We start from the raw sequence: 15,184 nt of genomic DNA, 5'->3' as shown, positions 1-15,184 counted from the left end.
CTCTTTGCCAATTTGCGCGTTGAAATCCCCTAGAAGAATTTTTACATCCTCCTCTGGAATTTTGGACATTTCAGTTTCGAGTTTTTCCCAAAATTTTTCTGTCTTCTCCGGTTCTTTTTTGTTGGCAATGTTGGTAGGTGCATGAACATTAATAAATGTATATATTTTGTTGGTGTGCTTGATTCGCATGGTCATTAGTCTGTTACTGATTTGATTTATGTCTATAACAGAGTCAAGGGTGTCCTTATTTACAATAAAAGCCATGCCAAATATTGCAGCTCCTTTGCCAATTTTCTTGTCTGTTTTACTTTTAAAGATACGGTAATTGTTGTAGTCTATTGTTTCTGAATCAGTGAATCTGGTCTCTTGGAGAGCAAGGATTTGAATTTTCTGTTTGTTGAGTTCTGTTGTAAGATTATGAAGTTTGCCTGTCTGGATTAGTGTCTGAATGTTAAAAGTGCCAATAAATGTATGGGACTTTCGTGGACGTTTACTAGAGAACTCCGACTTTCTCTGTCGTTCGAGCCCAAGCTCCCCAGAATCCGATAGCTTGGTTGTCGCCACAGGGCGAGTGGATTGGCCACCTGGGGTAATATTAATTTTACTTGTACGAATCATACTGCTTGTAATTAAGTTCCAGCTAATGCTGGGTAGTTAGAACCAGGGATTGTTAGTTCCTGGAGCTTGGTGTTCAGCCGCACCTCACATGGTGAACAGACGCTGGCCAGAGTACCGGTGGTTGCCACACAGACGTGTCTGGGCTTTTCAATATGCTTTATCTTGTTGATAATGCTTGCCTCTTCCGCCAGTTCCGCCGTACCGATGATCTTCATCTCCGTCTTCACTACCGTTGAGGTAGTATATATGTATGTATATATATACACACATAATAGCAAAAGCTAACAGAGGTACACTATGTGATCAAAAGTATCTGGACAATGCAAAAAGATACGTTTTTCATAGTAGGTGCATTGTGCTGCCACCTACTGCCAGGTACTCCATATCAGCGACCTCAGTAGTCATTAGACATCGTGAGAGAGCAGAATGGGGCGCTCCGCAGAACTCACGGACTTTGAACGCGGTCAGGTGATTGGGTGTCACTTGTGTCATACGTCTGTACGTGAGATTTCCACACTCCTAAACATACCTAGGTCCACTGTTTATCGATGTGATAGTGAAGCGTGAAGGGACACGTACAGCACAAAAGCGTACAGGTCGACCTCGTCTGTTGACTGACAAAGACTGCCGACAGTTCAAGAGGGTCGTAATGTGTAATAGGCAGACATCTATCCAGACCACCACACAAGAATTCCAAACTGCATCACGATCCACTGCAAGTACTATGACAGTTAGGCGGGAGGCGAGATAACTTGGATTTCACGGTCGAGTGGTTGCTCGTAAGCCACACATCGTGTCGGTAAAAATCAAAACGACGCCTCGCTTGGTGTAAGGAGCGTTCACACTGGATGACTGAACTGTGGAAAACCATTGTGTGGAGTGACAAATCACGGTACACAATGTGGCGATCCGATGGCATTGTGTGGGTGTGGCGAATGCCTGGTGAACGTCATCTGCCAGCGTGTGTAGCACCAACAGTGAAATTCGGAGGCGGTGGTGTTACGGTGTGGTCGCATTTTTCATGGAGGGGCCTTACACCCCTTGTTGTTTTGCATCGCACTAGCACAAAACAGGCCTACAGTGATGTTCTAAGCACCTTCTTTCTTTCCACTGTTGAAGAGCAATTCGAGGATGGCAACTGGATCTTTCAACACGATCGAGCACCTGCTCATACTGCACGGCCTGTGGCGGAGTGGCTACACGACAATTAAATCCCTGTAATGGACTGGCCTGCACAGAGTCCTGACCTGAATCCTACAGAACACCTTTGGGATGTTTTGGAACGCCGACTTCGTACCAGGCCTCACCGACTGACATCGATACCTCTCCTCAGTGCAGCACTCCGTGAAGAATGGGCTGCCATTCCCCGAGAAACCTTCCAGCACCTGATTGAACGTATGCCTGCGAGAGTGGAAGCTGTTATCAGGGCTAAGGGTGGGCCAACACCATACTGAATTCCAGCATTAGCGATAGAGGTCGCCACCAACTTGTAAGTGATTTTCAGCCAGTTGTCCGGATACTTTTGATCACTAGTGTAGTTATACGATGCGGACACACATCACCGAGTACAAGAGGCATTTTATCTAGATGAGGAACACTTCCTTGAGAAACACCAGAAATCACTTCTGTTTGTCAATTACTACGAACTGTGACCTCCCTGACAAACCCAATCACAATCAGATAACTGAGACGATATTCCATAAGCACGCAATTTCACTACAAGCCGCTTGTGTGGTGCAGTGTCAAAATCCATCCAGAAATATGAAATCAATCTCAAATCCCTTGTCAATGGCACTGAACATGTCACGTGAGTAAAGAGCTAGTTGTGTTTCACAAGCACGATGTTGTCTAAATCCGTGTTGACTGTCTGTCAATAGACCATTCTCTTCGAGGTAATTCATAATATATACTAAGATGGTATCTGTTCTTTTGGACATGTCCGAAAGAACAGATACCGTCGGTGACCATGCAGCTTGTTAGACTGAAATTACAATGAAATGAACATCCTTAGCTGTTTACCTGGGTTCGAGTCCCGGTCGGGGCACACATTTTCATCTGTCCCCGTTGACATATGTCAACGCCTGTAAGCAGCTAAGGGTGCTCATTTCATTGTAATTTCAGTAATTCATAATGTTCGAACACAATATACGTTCCAAAATCCTGCTGCATGTCGACGTTAACAATGCGGGCCTGTAATTTAGTGTGTGTGTGCGTGTATAAAGAGAGAGAAAACACAGAGACAGAGGTACTCACTGGAGTCTGATGAGCATCGCACGCTGTTCTCCCGGTAGGTCTTCGTACAGCCGCTGGACAAAATCCACCAGTTGCCTGCTGAGGTCCTCGAACCTGGAACTGGAGCGGTTGGCCATGTCTTCATGGTACGGCTCCAGAAGGACCAGCGTCATGCGGTAGTAGCCTGCGGACACAAGAGTTCGACTCAAGCACGCTGCGTCATCTCGGTGACAGAGACAGGTCGAGTCTGGCACGTGGAGACACACTCTGTCACAGAGAAAGGTCGGGTGTGGCAAATAAAATCTGTATCAGAGCAACCCCTTGGAATGTCACACTGTCTGTTTGGATTCAGGATCGGTCCCCGAGTTTTTAAATCGTTGTCCTACGCCCATACAATGCAGCTGTAATGGGGACCGTTTTATGTAACTTAAATGTTCACTTTCGGCAGCATACCACATACTGCGGAATATTGATAATTTTTACTTCTTGGACCATCTGACAGAAACTGAATAAAACGCAATTTTAGTGCCGTACGTGTTTCGCCTTTATTTTCTGCAAGGCATCACCAGTAGCCTGGAATATGTACATATGTTAGCTATTTAATTTACATTTTTGTCACTGTGCCTATGGGTTATAAACAGTTCTGGTGGTCGGTATTTCCTATTAAGTAGTAATGTTTTTAACTGTACTTACAGGTTGCGTGGACAATTTCTTACATATTACGCTCCTGTTGCATTTTTGGTGTTGTTCTTCTTCTTATGAATGCCAATTTGCAGTTTTTTCCCCACATTGCACAGCACTATGAACTGAACATCTGTTTCAATGCAATGTTTTGATTTCTGTTGCCGATTGTCAAATGTTTTTGCCACAGATCGAATGTTATTGCCAAACTTTCGAGTATAATTATTGAAGTATCTGTGATCTGTTCGTGTATGCATTTGTGTGTGTGTATTTTGGTATATATATATATATATATATATATATATATATATATATATATATATATATATATATATATATATATATATATATATATATTTTTTTTTTTTTTTTTTGGGGGGGGGGGAGGGGGGAGAGTGTGGGGAGTCGTTCCGGTCCCGGGAGTGGGGGGACTCACCTTGGGGGGGAGGGAGGGACGGGTGTACGCTCGCACACGCACGCGTGTCCATCCGCACATATACAGACACAATGTATATGTGTGTGAGTGTGTGTGAGTGTGAGTGTGTGTGTGTGTGTGTGTGTGTGTGTGTGTGCGAGTGTATACCCGTCCTTTTTCCCCCTAAGGTAAGTCTTTCCGCTCCTGGGATTGGCATGACTCCTTATCCTCTCCCTTAAAACCCACATCCTTTCGTCTTTCCCTCTCCTTCCCTCTTTCCTGATGAGGCAACAGTCTGTTGCGAAAGCTTGAATTCTGTGTGTATGTTTGTGTTTGTTTGTGTGTCTGTCGACCTGCCAGCACTTTCATTTGGTAAGTCACATCATCTTTGTTTTTAGATATATTTTTCCTACGTGGAATGTTTCCCTCTATTATATATATATACTGTAATATTACACACAACTGAGGAAGACAGGACTACAAAAGTTGAAGATATCACATATTGTGCTACACACTAATAATATCCGGTCAAAATACCCTTTGGCCACCTCATGGTGCAGTTCTGTACTCATTAGTGGCATAAATACTTTCTTAATATCCGTGACATATTCTCACAGTAATGATATTTTAATTGCACTCCCCCCGTCAGACGTTCGAGTCCTCCCTCGGGTACGGGTGTGCGTAAGTTAGTTTAAGTTAGACTAAGCAGTGCGTAAGCTCAGGGACCCATGATCTCCGCAATTTGGTCCCATAAAAAAAAATAATAATGAAAATAAATAAATAAATAATTAAAAAATAAAAATAATTTAAAAAAGTTGACCTGCCTGCTTGTTGAAATAACTGTTTATTTGAATATGTCGTGCAATTTTTAATATACTGCTAGTTAAGAATTTGTAACATAATCGAGAACTTGCTTCACTGATATTATTTCGGGTCATTACACTTCTTTCTGCATATCTCTATATTTTCACTTCAGGAACATTTTGTCTAGTTTTAGTTTCACAATTTTTGTTCATTCATATACTGATTTCAATAAAATTTGATACTTTCTGTGTTGGTTGCAGTTTTTTTTTTCTTTAGAATCCTTTTTTGGCATTTGTTATTATTTCTCTAAGAACCGCTAAAGCTTCAATTAATGCAGCCGCTTAGCATTTAAATTGCTGTAATTTTGAATAATGAGGGTTATTTAATTTTTAGGATTAAAATTTAGTTAACTATTATTACCTCCTCATTAATATGACTGTGCTATTGTCAGTTTCATGTAAAGAAGGTTCATTTCCTGTCTGCAGTGGCATCCAAAGATGTGATTATGTAAGACATGGCACATTCATTAGAATCAGCCAAAATCTGACTGGAAATTTTTATGCACACCAAGATAGGCCTCTGTACTCAGAACAGGTAGTGGTGCCAAGTCTGGCTTTGGCAGCCAGAGACACTGGTCACGTGTGTGTGGGATGCGTTCGCACGAGAGCACATGTGCGTGCATGTGTTCTAATTCAGAAGTAGCCCTCTTTGGCCAAAAGCTTACTCGTTTGGCAGTCTTTTTGTTGTTCCTGTGTGACTCAACATCTCCGCTACATGGTAAATAGCAACCACTGCTCTCCGTAATATGTACTTGGCCTATCCTCCCTTTAGCCATTCAGCTATTGACAGTTCTGAATTCTCTGTACTAAATCAGAATGAAGATTAAAAATTAACAATAATTCTCAATAAGAACACTGGATGAAAAGTTAGTCAAGGGAGTGAGGGTACAAATTTCCCACGATCTTCTTTCTTTTGCTTGTGCCGTTTTTCCCGCAGATATGCAGGGTCGGCACGGTTGATCGGATGTGCCAGTGTCAGTTGCCGCCCAGGATGGAATTAGTGTACCCCAACTGTCTGCGACTAGTGTAATCCGTGGAATAGTGCGAAATTGTTCAGAGGTCTGCAAGCCGGGTAACTGGGGCGGGATGTGGGGACCAGCCCGGTATTCACCTAGGGGGATGTGGGAAACCACCTAAAAACCACATCGAGGCTGGCCAGCACACCGGCCATCGTCGTCAATCTGCCGGGCGGATTCGATTCGGGGCCGGTGCGCCTACCCGAGTCCGGGAAGCGGCACGTCAGCGCTCTCAGATAACGTGGCGGGTACAAATTTCCCACAATTTTATAAGTAATAATTCTGGTGGATGTCATGGGCTGGTGGGAAAATGATGTACTGCAGTAGTATATAAATGAACAAGCATGACAAGCTTCATGAGTTAGAAGAAATGCTTGAGGATGAAAGTTATCCCTAGATGTAATTGTAGTTTCTTTAGATTATGTTTTGATGTTGTGGTTTTTCTGAGTTATTGGTTTTCAGTTTTGTACGGCTCAAAGTTCGGTCACCTGCAAGTGCAACAAACAATGTCCACGCTGTTCGCCGCTCGGACAAATATCGGTGACCCAAATGTCTGACGAATGAGAATGCCGGTGGCACCTCTGTATGTTCGTGTTAAGAGCTCGTCTGTAAAATGCGATGAGAGTGAGCCATTTTACGAAAAATTAGGATGAAATGCCGTTTTATCCTTAAGCTTTGGACATACTCCTTCAGTACTCTTACCAATAATTACTGTAATGTGTAACTGAGGAACATCTGCCAGGAGTCTGTCAATTATCAAATTTTATCAAAATGAGCGTATGAATGGATATAAATTATGAAAGTAAAACAAGACAAAAATGTTCAAAAAATACCAAAACATTATGATAATTTTTTCATGATGCGGGGCGACACTCGTAATATATTTCTTTAAAGTCAGTATCACCATTAGACTGTTGTTTTTTTACAGTATTACATTTAAACTTACACAATCACGATTTTGGCTTCAAAGTGCCACTATCAAGTGTTTTAAGTGTTATAAATTGCCTAAGATGGCATACCGTCGTATTAAAATACACTTTCAGACACATCGTCTAACAGTGAATATTTTTGGCAGAGCCTACTGTTTTGTTTTGTTACCTGTTGATCTTTACAGTAGCAGAATTATTGTGCACTGCTTTCCAGTCCTCAGTCTGTTGAGAAGTCAGGAGAGGCCAGTTAAAACTGCTGCTAATGTATAAATATTGTTGGTTGTACAATTCCGACATTCAGTAGGTATTAATGCAGTAGCTGGCATCCAGTACACGGCGCGGGAGTACTTACGTGGAGAGCCTGGAGGCTGCGGCTCTGCGGGTGCGTGTTCTGGAGAAGTCGTGGTAGGGGACGCGATGCCGTGGCTTCCGGCCCCGGAGCCGGAATGCGGGCCCAGTTCGTAGAGGTCCTCGTCGTCATTGTCTCCCGGTATCGGCACGTCTTCCTCACCTGCCGAAACGTAAACAGATACCTTGTCACTGCCTCCTCTCAAAATCAGTATCACAGAAACTAAACTATCAAAATACATCAAACTAGGCATTCCTGAACCACTTTTTGCAACAGGCAGTTGTGGCAGCCAAAGTAGATGGAGTCCTGATTACCAATAATACTCCAGCACCAAAACCAGCTCCCCAGAAAGGTACAATATTTCTGAAGTTATTTATTGTACCAGTGCACTGTGTATTCCGATTCTTGGAATCAGATAGGACACGAGTTAGATTTGATGACCAGCACCTAAGCAACCGACAATTTTCAGATGACAACCATTGTAATGGTACTTGAATTACGTAGCCATTACGGCACCCCACCTCAACCTCTCGATACCAGCAATATTCTACTGTGTTTCTGTAAAGTAGTTAACATATTTCTGTGACAACATTCAGATTTGATTTAATTAATGTAGAGGTACTTCGATACATCAATATGTATATATTGCAATGATATTATTCTTACGTGTATTCTTTCTTTTGTCACTATGATCTTTGTCCTACTTGTAACTCTGATTTTTGGGCGCGTAAGCGGTTATTAGAGAGTCAAGCTTTGGTCGTCATGTTAAAAAGACGCAAATTGTAGTCAGTTTATGAAATGTGAACTTTAACAGTCAGGAAGATATTTTCAAGTATGTTTTATATTGTGAAGCGACGTTTTGGAACGAGTTACATGATACTGCAACAAAAGTAATAAAAAAGAAGTGTAACTTAAATTCGGAGTGCTGATTACTTTCTTACATCACCATTGTCCTAACTTGCAAAAGTTTAATCTTCAAGAATGGTTTATGAAACACATCTATAAAACTTTTGAATATCGCAGAATAACACCTAGGCCTCTTTGCATCCGAGCTTGGAATCATCACTACCTAGATTTTCGACGATTGAGCCATGAGTTCACAAAGAGAGCAGCGTGGGAAACACGAAAACATGGGTGTCTAGTTTATCCATTATTTCAAGAAATGCCTCTATTAACTGTGCTCTAATGACACCTGCCACATAATGTAACTTCGTTGTTGCCCGGAAATGCAGTATTTAGCAGTGTGAGCAACACTACAATGATAATTAATTTTTTGACCTTTGTTGTGGTAGGGTTGTTAGACCATACATTTCATAAAAATGTATGTTTGTATGCACATATGTTCCACATCTCCACCAGACCGATTTCAGCCAAACTCAGTACACATATCACTTATATTCTGAAAAGAATCACTGGAGAGATAAGAAACACCTAGCTATCAAATGTGTGGGGCTGTGGGTGAAAAAGCAGTGTAGTCCATGAAGCGCAAATACCCAGACTTCATTCATCCTCTATTTGAGAAAGAGAGCACTTCCTGACTTGTAACAAACTTTACCTAAGTCAAAACAAGGCCCCGGGAGTAGATAACATTGCATTAGAACCACTCACAGCCTTGGGAGAGCCAGTCCTGACAAAGCTCTACCATCTGGTGAGCAAGATGTATGAAACAGGCGAAATACCCTCAGACTTCAAGAAGAATATAATAATTCCAATCCCAAAGAAAGCAGGTGTTGACAGATGTGAAAATTACTGAACTATCAGTTTAATAAGTCACAGCTGCAAAATACTAACGCGAATTCTTTACAGACAAATGGAAAAACTGGTAGAAGCCGACCTCGGGGAAGATCAGTTTGGATTCCGTAGAAATGTTGGAACACGTGAGGCAATACTGACCCTACGACTTATCTTAGAAAATAGATTAAGGAAAGGGGAACCCATGTTTCTAGCATTTGTAGACTTAGAGAAAGCTTTTTACAATGTTGACTGGAATACACTCTTTCAAATTCCGAAGGTGGCAGGGGTAAAATACAGGGAGCGAAAGGCTATTTACAATTTGTAGAGAAACCAGATGGCAGTTATAAGAGTCGAGGGGCATGAAAGGGAAGCAGTGGTTGGGAAGGGAGTGAGACAGGGTTGTAGCCTCTCCCCGATGTTATTCAATCTGTATATTGAGCAAGCAGTAAAGGAAACAAGAGAAAAATTCGGAGTAGGTATTAAAATCGATGGAGAAGAAATAAAAACTTTGAGGTTTGCTGATTACATTGTAATTCTGTCAGAGACAGCAAAGGACTTGGAAGAGCAGCTGAACGGAATGGACAGAGTCTTGAAAGGAGGATATAAGATGAACATGAACAAAATCAAAACGAGGATAATGGAATGTAGTCGAATTACGTCGGGTGATGCTGAGGGGATTAGATTAGGAAATGAGACACTTAAAGTAGTAAAGGAGTTCTGCTATTTGGGGAGCAAAATAACTGATGATGGTCGAAGTAGAGAGGATATAAAATGTAGACTGGCAATGGCAAGGAAATAGTTTCTGAAGAAGAGAAAGTTGTTAACATCGAGTATAGATTTAAGTGTCAGGAAGTTGTTTCTGAAAGTATTTGTATGGAGTGTAGCCATGTATGGAAGTGAAACATGGACGATAACTAGTTTGGACAAGAAGAGAATAGAAGCTTTCGAAATGTGGTGCTACAGAAGAATGCTGAAGATTAGATGGGTAGATGACATAACTAATGAGGAGATATTGAATAGAATTGGGGAGAAGAGGAGTTTGTGGCACAACTTGACGAGAAGAAGGGATCAGTTGGTAGGACATGTTTTGAGGCATCAAGGGCTCACCAATTTAGTATTGGAGGGCAGCGTGGAGGGTAAAAATCGTAGAGGGAGACCAAGAGATGAATACAATAAGCGGATTCAGAATGATGTAGGTTGCAGTAGGTACTGGGAGATGAAGAAGCTTGCACAGGATAGGGTAGCATGGAGAGCTGCATCAAACCAGTCTCAGGACTGAAGACCACAACAACAACAACAACAAACTTTACGTATAATTTCAATCCTTTACATAGCTTCTTCTCACTGACAACTCCCACACAATGATGAAAAGAAAAAAGTTTATCAGTTACTACATTTTCACTGTTCACACGTATGACGTTCAAATTTAATACTTCTTTACTACATTTTGCAGACGGTATTCACAGATACCGCCAAATGTACCTGCAAAATTGTATCATTGCACGAAACATAGATTGGGTGATGTGATGTCATATACACTGAGATGAGTGAAAAACTACCACATCAAGTACAACATTTAAATTTATTTCTTCTTTGCTACTGACTCTATTTGCAACACGTTTCACAGACAGTATCCACATACACCACTGAATGTACCTACAAAATTATATCATTGTTCAAGACATAGTACAGGCCATATGGCATCATAAACAGTGAGAAGCATGAAAACAAAACTGCACGGAGAAATTTGCTAGAGATGCAGGTGAAATATGTGCGAAATATGTTAGGTATATGTAAAATGTATATGACGTGCATATGCAAGCTCAGCTGTGGGTACGAAGTTCCTCCAAAACACCTAGATTGATTTCAACCGAACTTGTATTACTTATGACCAAAAAAAATTAAACAATGGAAAATTCAGGTTGGAATGTAACAATATTATGAGAAGGAAAGTTGCTACTCACCATATAGTGAAGATGCTGAGTTGCAGATAGGCACAACAAAATGACTGTCACAATTAAAGCTTTTGGCTGTTACGGCCTTCGTCAACAACAAACACACACACACACACACACACACACACACACACACACACACACACACACACGTGACTGCAGTCTCAGGCAGCTGAGACCACACTGTGAGCAGCAGCACCAGTGCATGATGGGAGTGGCGACTGGGTGGGGGTAAGGAGGAGGCTCGGGCGGGGAGGGGGAGGGATAGTATGGTGGGGGGTGGAGGGCAGTGAAGTGCTGCAGGTTAGACAGAGGGCAGGGGAGAGGTCGGGAGCGGGCGGCTGTCTGTCCGCATGAACGGCCACCGACAAACTGTGACCGAGAAATAAGTGGGCCAACCTGTAGGTGAACAAGCTGCCAAACATGACGGCCTTTATTTCAAAGACTGCTACACAGCCTGTGCGATATGGCTCCTTCCCAACACCAGCTTTTCCGAATTGTGCAGGTGGGAACTTTCCCTGCAATATATCCTACGTTCCTATAACCCTCCTGGCCTCAACCTCTGTTAGTCACTGTCCTCACCCATCCAGCACCTTCCCTGTTCCCATTCCACCACCACACCCAGTATTTTTATATCTCTCCTTTTCCGCACTCCTCTCCCCCTCTCCACCTCTACCTCGCCCCAGCCTCCTCCTTACCCCGACCCAGTCGCCACTCCCATCATGCACTGGTGCTGCTGCTCACAGTGTGGTCTCAGCTGCCTGAGACTGCAGTCACGTGTGTGTGTGTGTGTGTGTGTGTGTGTGTGTGTGTGTATTGTTGACGAAGGCCTTAACGGCCAAAAGCTTTAATTGTGAGAGTCCTTTTGTTGTGCCTATCTGCGTCTCAGCATCTCCGCTGTATGGTGAGTAGCAACTTTCCTTCTCATAATACTGTTATGATCTGAAAAGAAATACTATGCAGGTAAGAATCAGCAACCTCCTGTTGGAGTAGGAGCAATAATGTGGAGAGAGAAGGCACTAGGAGGATATGGACAGAGAGATGGTTGGGGAGGAGATGAGAGAGGTGAGAGGAGACAGATAGAGAGAGAGGAGGGGGAAATGGACAGAAAGGTGAGGGAGACAGATAGAGAGAGAGACAGGGGAGTGGAGACAATGGCGAGAGAGGGGGTGGAGGAGATGGAGAAAGGGAGGGGAAGGCTGAGATGGACAAAGGACAAAGGAGCAAGTAGGAAGAGGGGGTAGGAGCAGAGGGATGGAAAACAGGGAAGAGGAGGAGATGGGCAGAGAGGTTAGGAGGAAGAGATGGACAGTGAGAGGAAAGAGGAGGGGATGTGCAGAGAAAGGAGCAGAAGATGGACAAAGAGTGGGTGGAGAAGGAGAACAAAAGAGGGGGAACGAGCAGGTGGACAGAGGAAGGTAGAGCAGATAGATAGAGACATGGGATGGACAAGACTGACTAATAGAAGACTGGAATAAATTCACAGCTGGGCAACACAGAATGATTGACTAGTTGTTCTCATAAGTGAAGGCCCAACAGGACTAACAATTATAATTGGAGAACTGCAAGTCGACTCTGCAGAAGTCAGTTTGGAGACGGGTCTGTGATATCGAAAAGACTAGTGGACAGCAGGTGTGGCAGATAGCACCCAACTGAGTGAAGGTTAAGAATAAGTAAGATGCTCTAATGTAAAAGGGAATGGATAATGATCGATGAGGTATTTGGTTAACCGAGACAGGAAACAGTTTGCAAGTTAAGGGAAAGTCAGTACTGTTTTACAAGATCCACTGCTCTTTCTCATATGGCATAAAAAAAAAAGAAAAAGAACATGTACTGTCACTTCCTCTTCAAGATGAACATTTTAGAAGCTTAATAATGCTAAATAAATGAACTAACCAAGGTAGGAGAGAGTTAGAGACTGAGGTAGGGAGAGGAAACTCATAGAGTTTCACAAGATTCAGCCTCACATTAAATGCTGTTTCTTAACAATCAGAATGAAACCGTCATACACCATTTTACCTCCACAATTGACAGCATACAGCACAAAATGTCCTACACAATTCAAGTTACTGAGGCACAAGGTTTTCTAGTGGAATCAAAATATTAGTGGAGTTTCCAAGACACAAGGCAGAAACCAGTCCCATATCACTACTTCCACACCACAATATTTACATCTCAAACGGCAAAGTATCTCAAACGATTTATGTAAAGGAGACATCTGGAGAGGAAGTCTGGGAGAGAAATCAGGAGTCAAATGAAAGTGGCTGAGTTTACAGGTGAGCAGTTGATAAACTGGGGGCCGTATCCGACCCACGATTGGTTTCAAACTGGGCTGCAGAAGAAATTCGTGGGAGAGAGAGTGAGGTTCTCACATCGTATTCCACCCCGATGCATTTTTGCATACTTCCACCGACACGTGGCACGCTAGACAAGTACTATTTTCGTATAGGCCGTACAGCCTGTAAAAGATTTTGCGAGCTCTGCTGTCACGGATTTGAGCAGTTTCAGCCGTTGTGCTAAAATGCGCATCATTTCCGACGGCGGCCGAGTTTAGGCTCGTTCTGCGCATCTGACGTCACAAAACACAGTCAGCCAATGAACAGAGAACAACGTTGCCAGAGCTCGACTGCAGTGCAGAGCACGGACGAGTGGCTTCAGTTTTAGAAACGTTCAGTCATAAACAAAGTAATAGAACAAAAGCAATATCTTGATAGCAGACATTCTTTTATAGAAAGTTTGGAAAAAGCATTCTTTATACCAGTTGCTTCATATTCTATTAATTAATTAAACCAAACAAGCAATAAGACTCCTAATTCAGGCGATAGCAAGGAAAGGTGTTTGTATCACTCTCACGAACCGCTTTTTTGCAATAAAGAACAGCGGTAATTGTTTATTTCCTATTGTACTTCGACGAAACATGAGTAATTCATAGTCATACCAACAGTGTTTGTCGGTATTTTGCGTGTTAGTTTAAACTCCTTTGGGAGATCTATTGAATGATGAGCTGCGTTAGCGTAATAATTCAAGAGTTTCATTACTAAGCCAAAGGTTCTGAGTTCAAACCTTGATCGGTGGACCATATTTTCTTTATTTAAATACAATATCAAAGTGTCTTACTTCATGAATTTTATTCGTTTCAATGTAATTTTTTGAAATTTCTAGTGGCAACTAAACACGATCATATGGAAACTATACGCTATGGACTTGAACCTCTGCAAACTCTTCAAAATTTCGTGCAATGGTTTACTACATCTATTTTTTTTATAATGCTGCACAATAGCTGCGTTGAACATCGAAACAAAATTAAGTCATTTATGGGGGAAAGGTATCACTCAAGAAGATGTGTAAAAATCTAATTTTTGGGCCAAACAGTTTCTGTGGAATCGAATGATAAGTGTGTCAAAGCAGTCGAAACACCGTGTGTCTGTACAGGCGAGCAGTGCAGTGATGACAAAATGCGGGGAGCACGTCTCTGTAGCAGCGAAAGGATTAATGCAGCCGTGGTGGCTTTACTTCATAAACCGCGCGCTCCCCCCTAAACGTAAGTTTGCGAACTATACTATACCATGGCGCTGCTTCTCTTGGCGCGTGCGTCGTGTGCAACTGGCAACGCAGCAATCTCCCACGTATAACAATGTGAGATTCGTGCCTGTCATTTGCAATGGTAGCAATGTCATGTGCAAATTAAGGAACCCTCACACACTCAATATTATTGTCAAAATGTTAATACATTGACTGTCTGAGGGAAAGTATGATGATACTGTCAATAGCAGAAATATTGACGAAAATTATTAATGCCAACTAAAATATTCTCTGTATTCTCAATTCATACTGAGTGTTATCCATATGACAGTTTGCCATTATGTTGTTCGCACATTTCCAATTTCGCTTCTGTATAATACAGCCAACATATGCTAAGTTGAAATGTTTTAGTCTTTTAAACTTATTTTAAAATAAGAAACAATGGGTTAATTTATGTACTATTACAGAAATAGCCTGTGTCCATGCGATCAGTTATCAGAATTATTTCTGGCCAAATATTTAAAAACTGTTTGTTAATGGTGTTTTTGGATGTTAACACACTAAATCTCAAACACTTGGATGATCTGCATGTGGCCAAAAATCACTAAAGTTACTGCCAACTGGTTGTTAAGTGGGATAGCCTGTCTCATTGCCATTTTTGTTTTACTCTTCTTTTTTGTATCAACATTAGTAAATACTCTGTGTCCGTTGTGGGCATACTACATCACTGCAACTGTTGACATTAAAGATAATTTGCAGCAAACTAGTTGCAACCAGGTGCCTTTGTAGGCATTTAGTTTCCTAAGATGACATTTAGAGATGTCTGCCATCCTATTTTCAGATGTTTACCTTTATTTACGTGTTGAAAAC

At 42.0% G+C, this 15,184-nt stretch overlaps 1 protein-coding gene across 1 annotated transcript in view; it reads right to left on the bottom strand.

The window, feature by feature from the left end:
* LOC126213609 (basement membrane-specific heparan sulfate proteoglycan core protein-like) overlaps nucleotides 1–15,184 on the bottom strand; it is an 843,204-nt gene that overhangs the window by 805,413 nt on the left and 22,607 nt on the right. The window contains exons 4-5 of the mRNA XM_049941462.1: nucleotides 7,107–7,265; nucleotides 2,872–3,034 (exon numbers count right to left, since the gene is read on the bottom strand). Of these exons, the coding sequence (XP_049797419.1) occupies nucleotides 2,872–3,023 (152 nt within the window). The 5' untranslated portion in view covers nucleotides 3,024–3,034; nucleotides 7,107–7,265. The remainder of the gene's footprint in view (nucleotides 1–2,871; nucleotides 3,035–7,106; nucleotides 7,266–15,184) is intronic.

This window comes from Schistocerca nitens, chromosome 11, assembly GCF_023898315.1.
Source record: "Schistocerca nitens isolate TAMUIC-IGC-003100 chromosome 11, iqSchNite1.1, whole genome shotgun sequence".
NCBI lineage: Eukaryota > Metazoa > Arthropoda > Insecta > Orthoptera > Acrididae > Schistocerca > Schistocerca nitens.
This window is presented reverse-complemented; position numbering and strand designations above follow the sequence as displayed.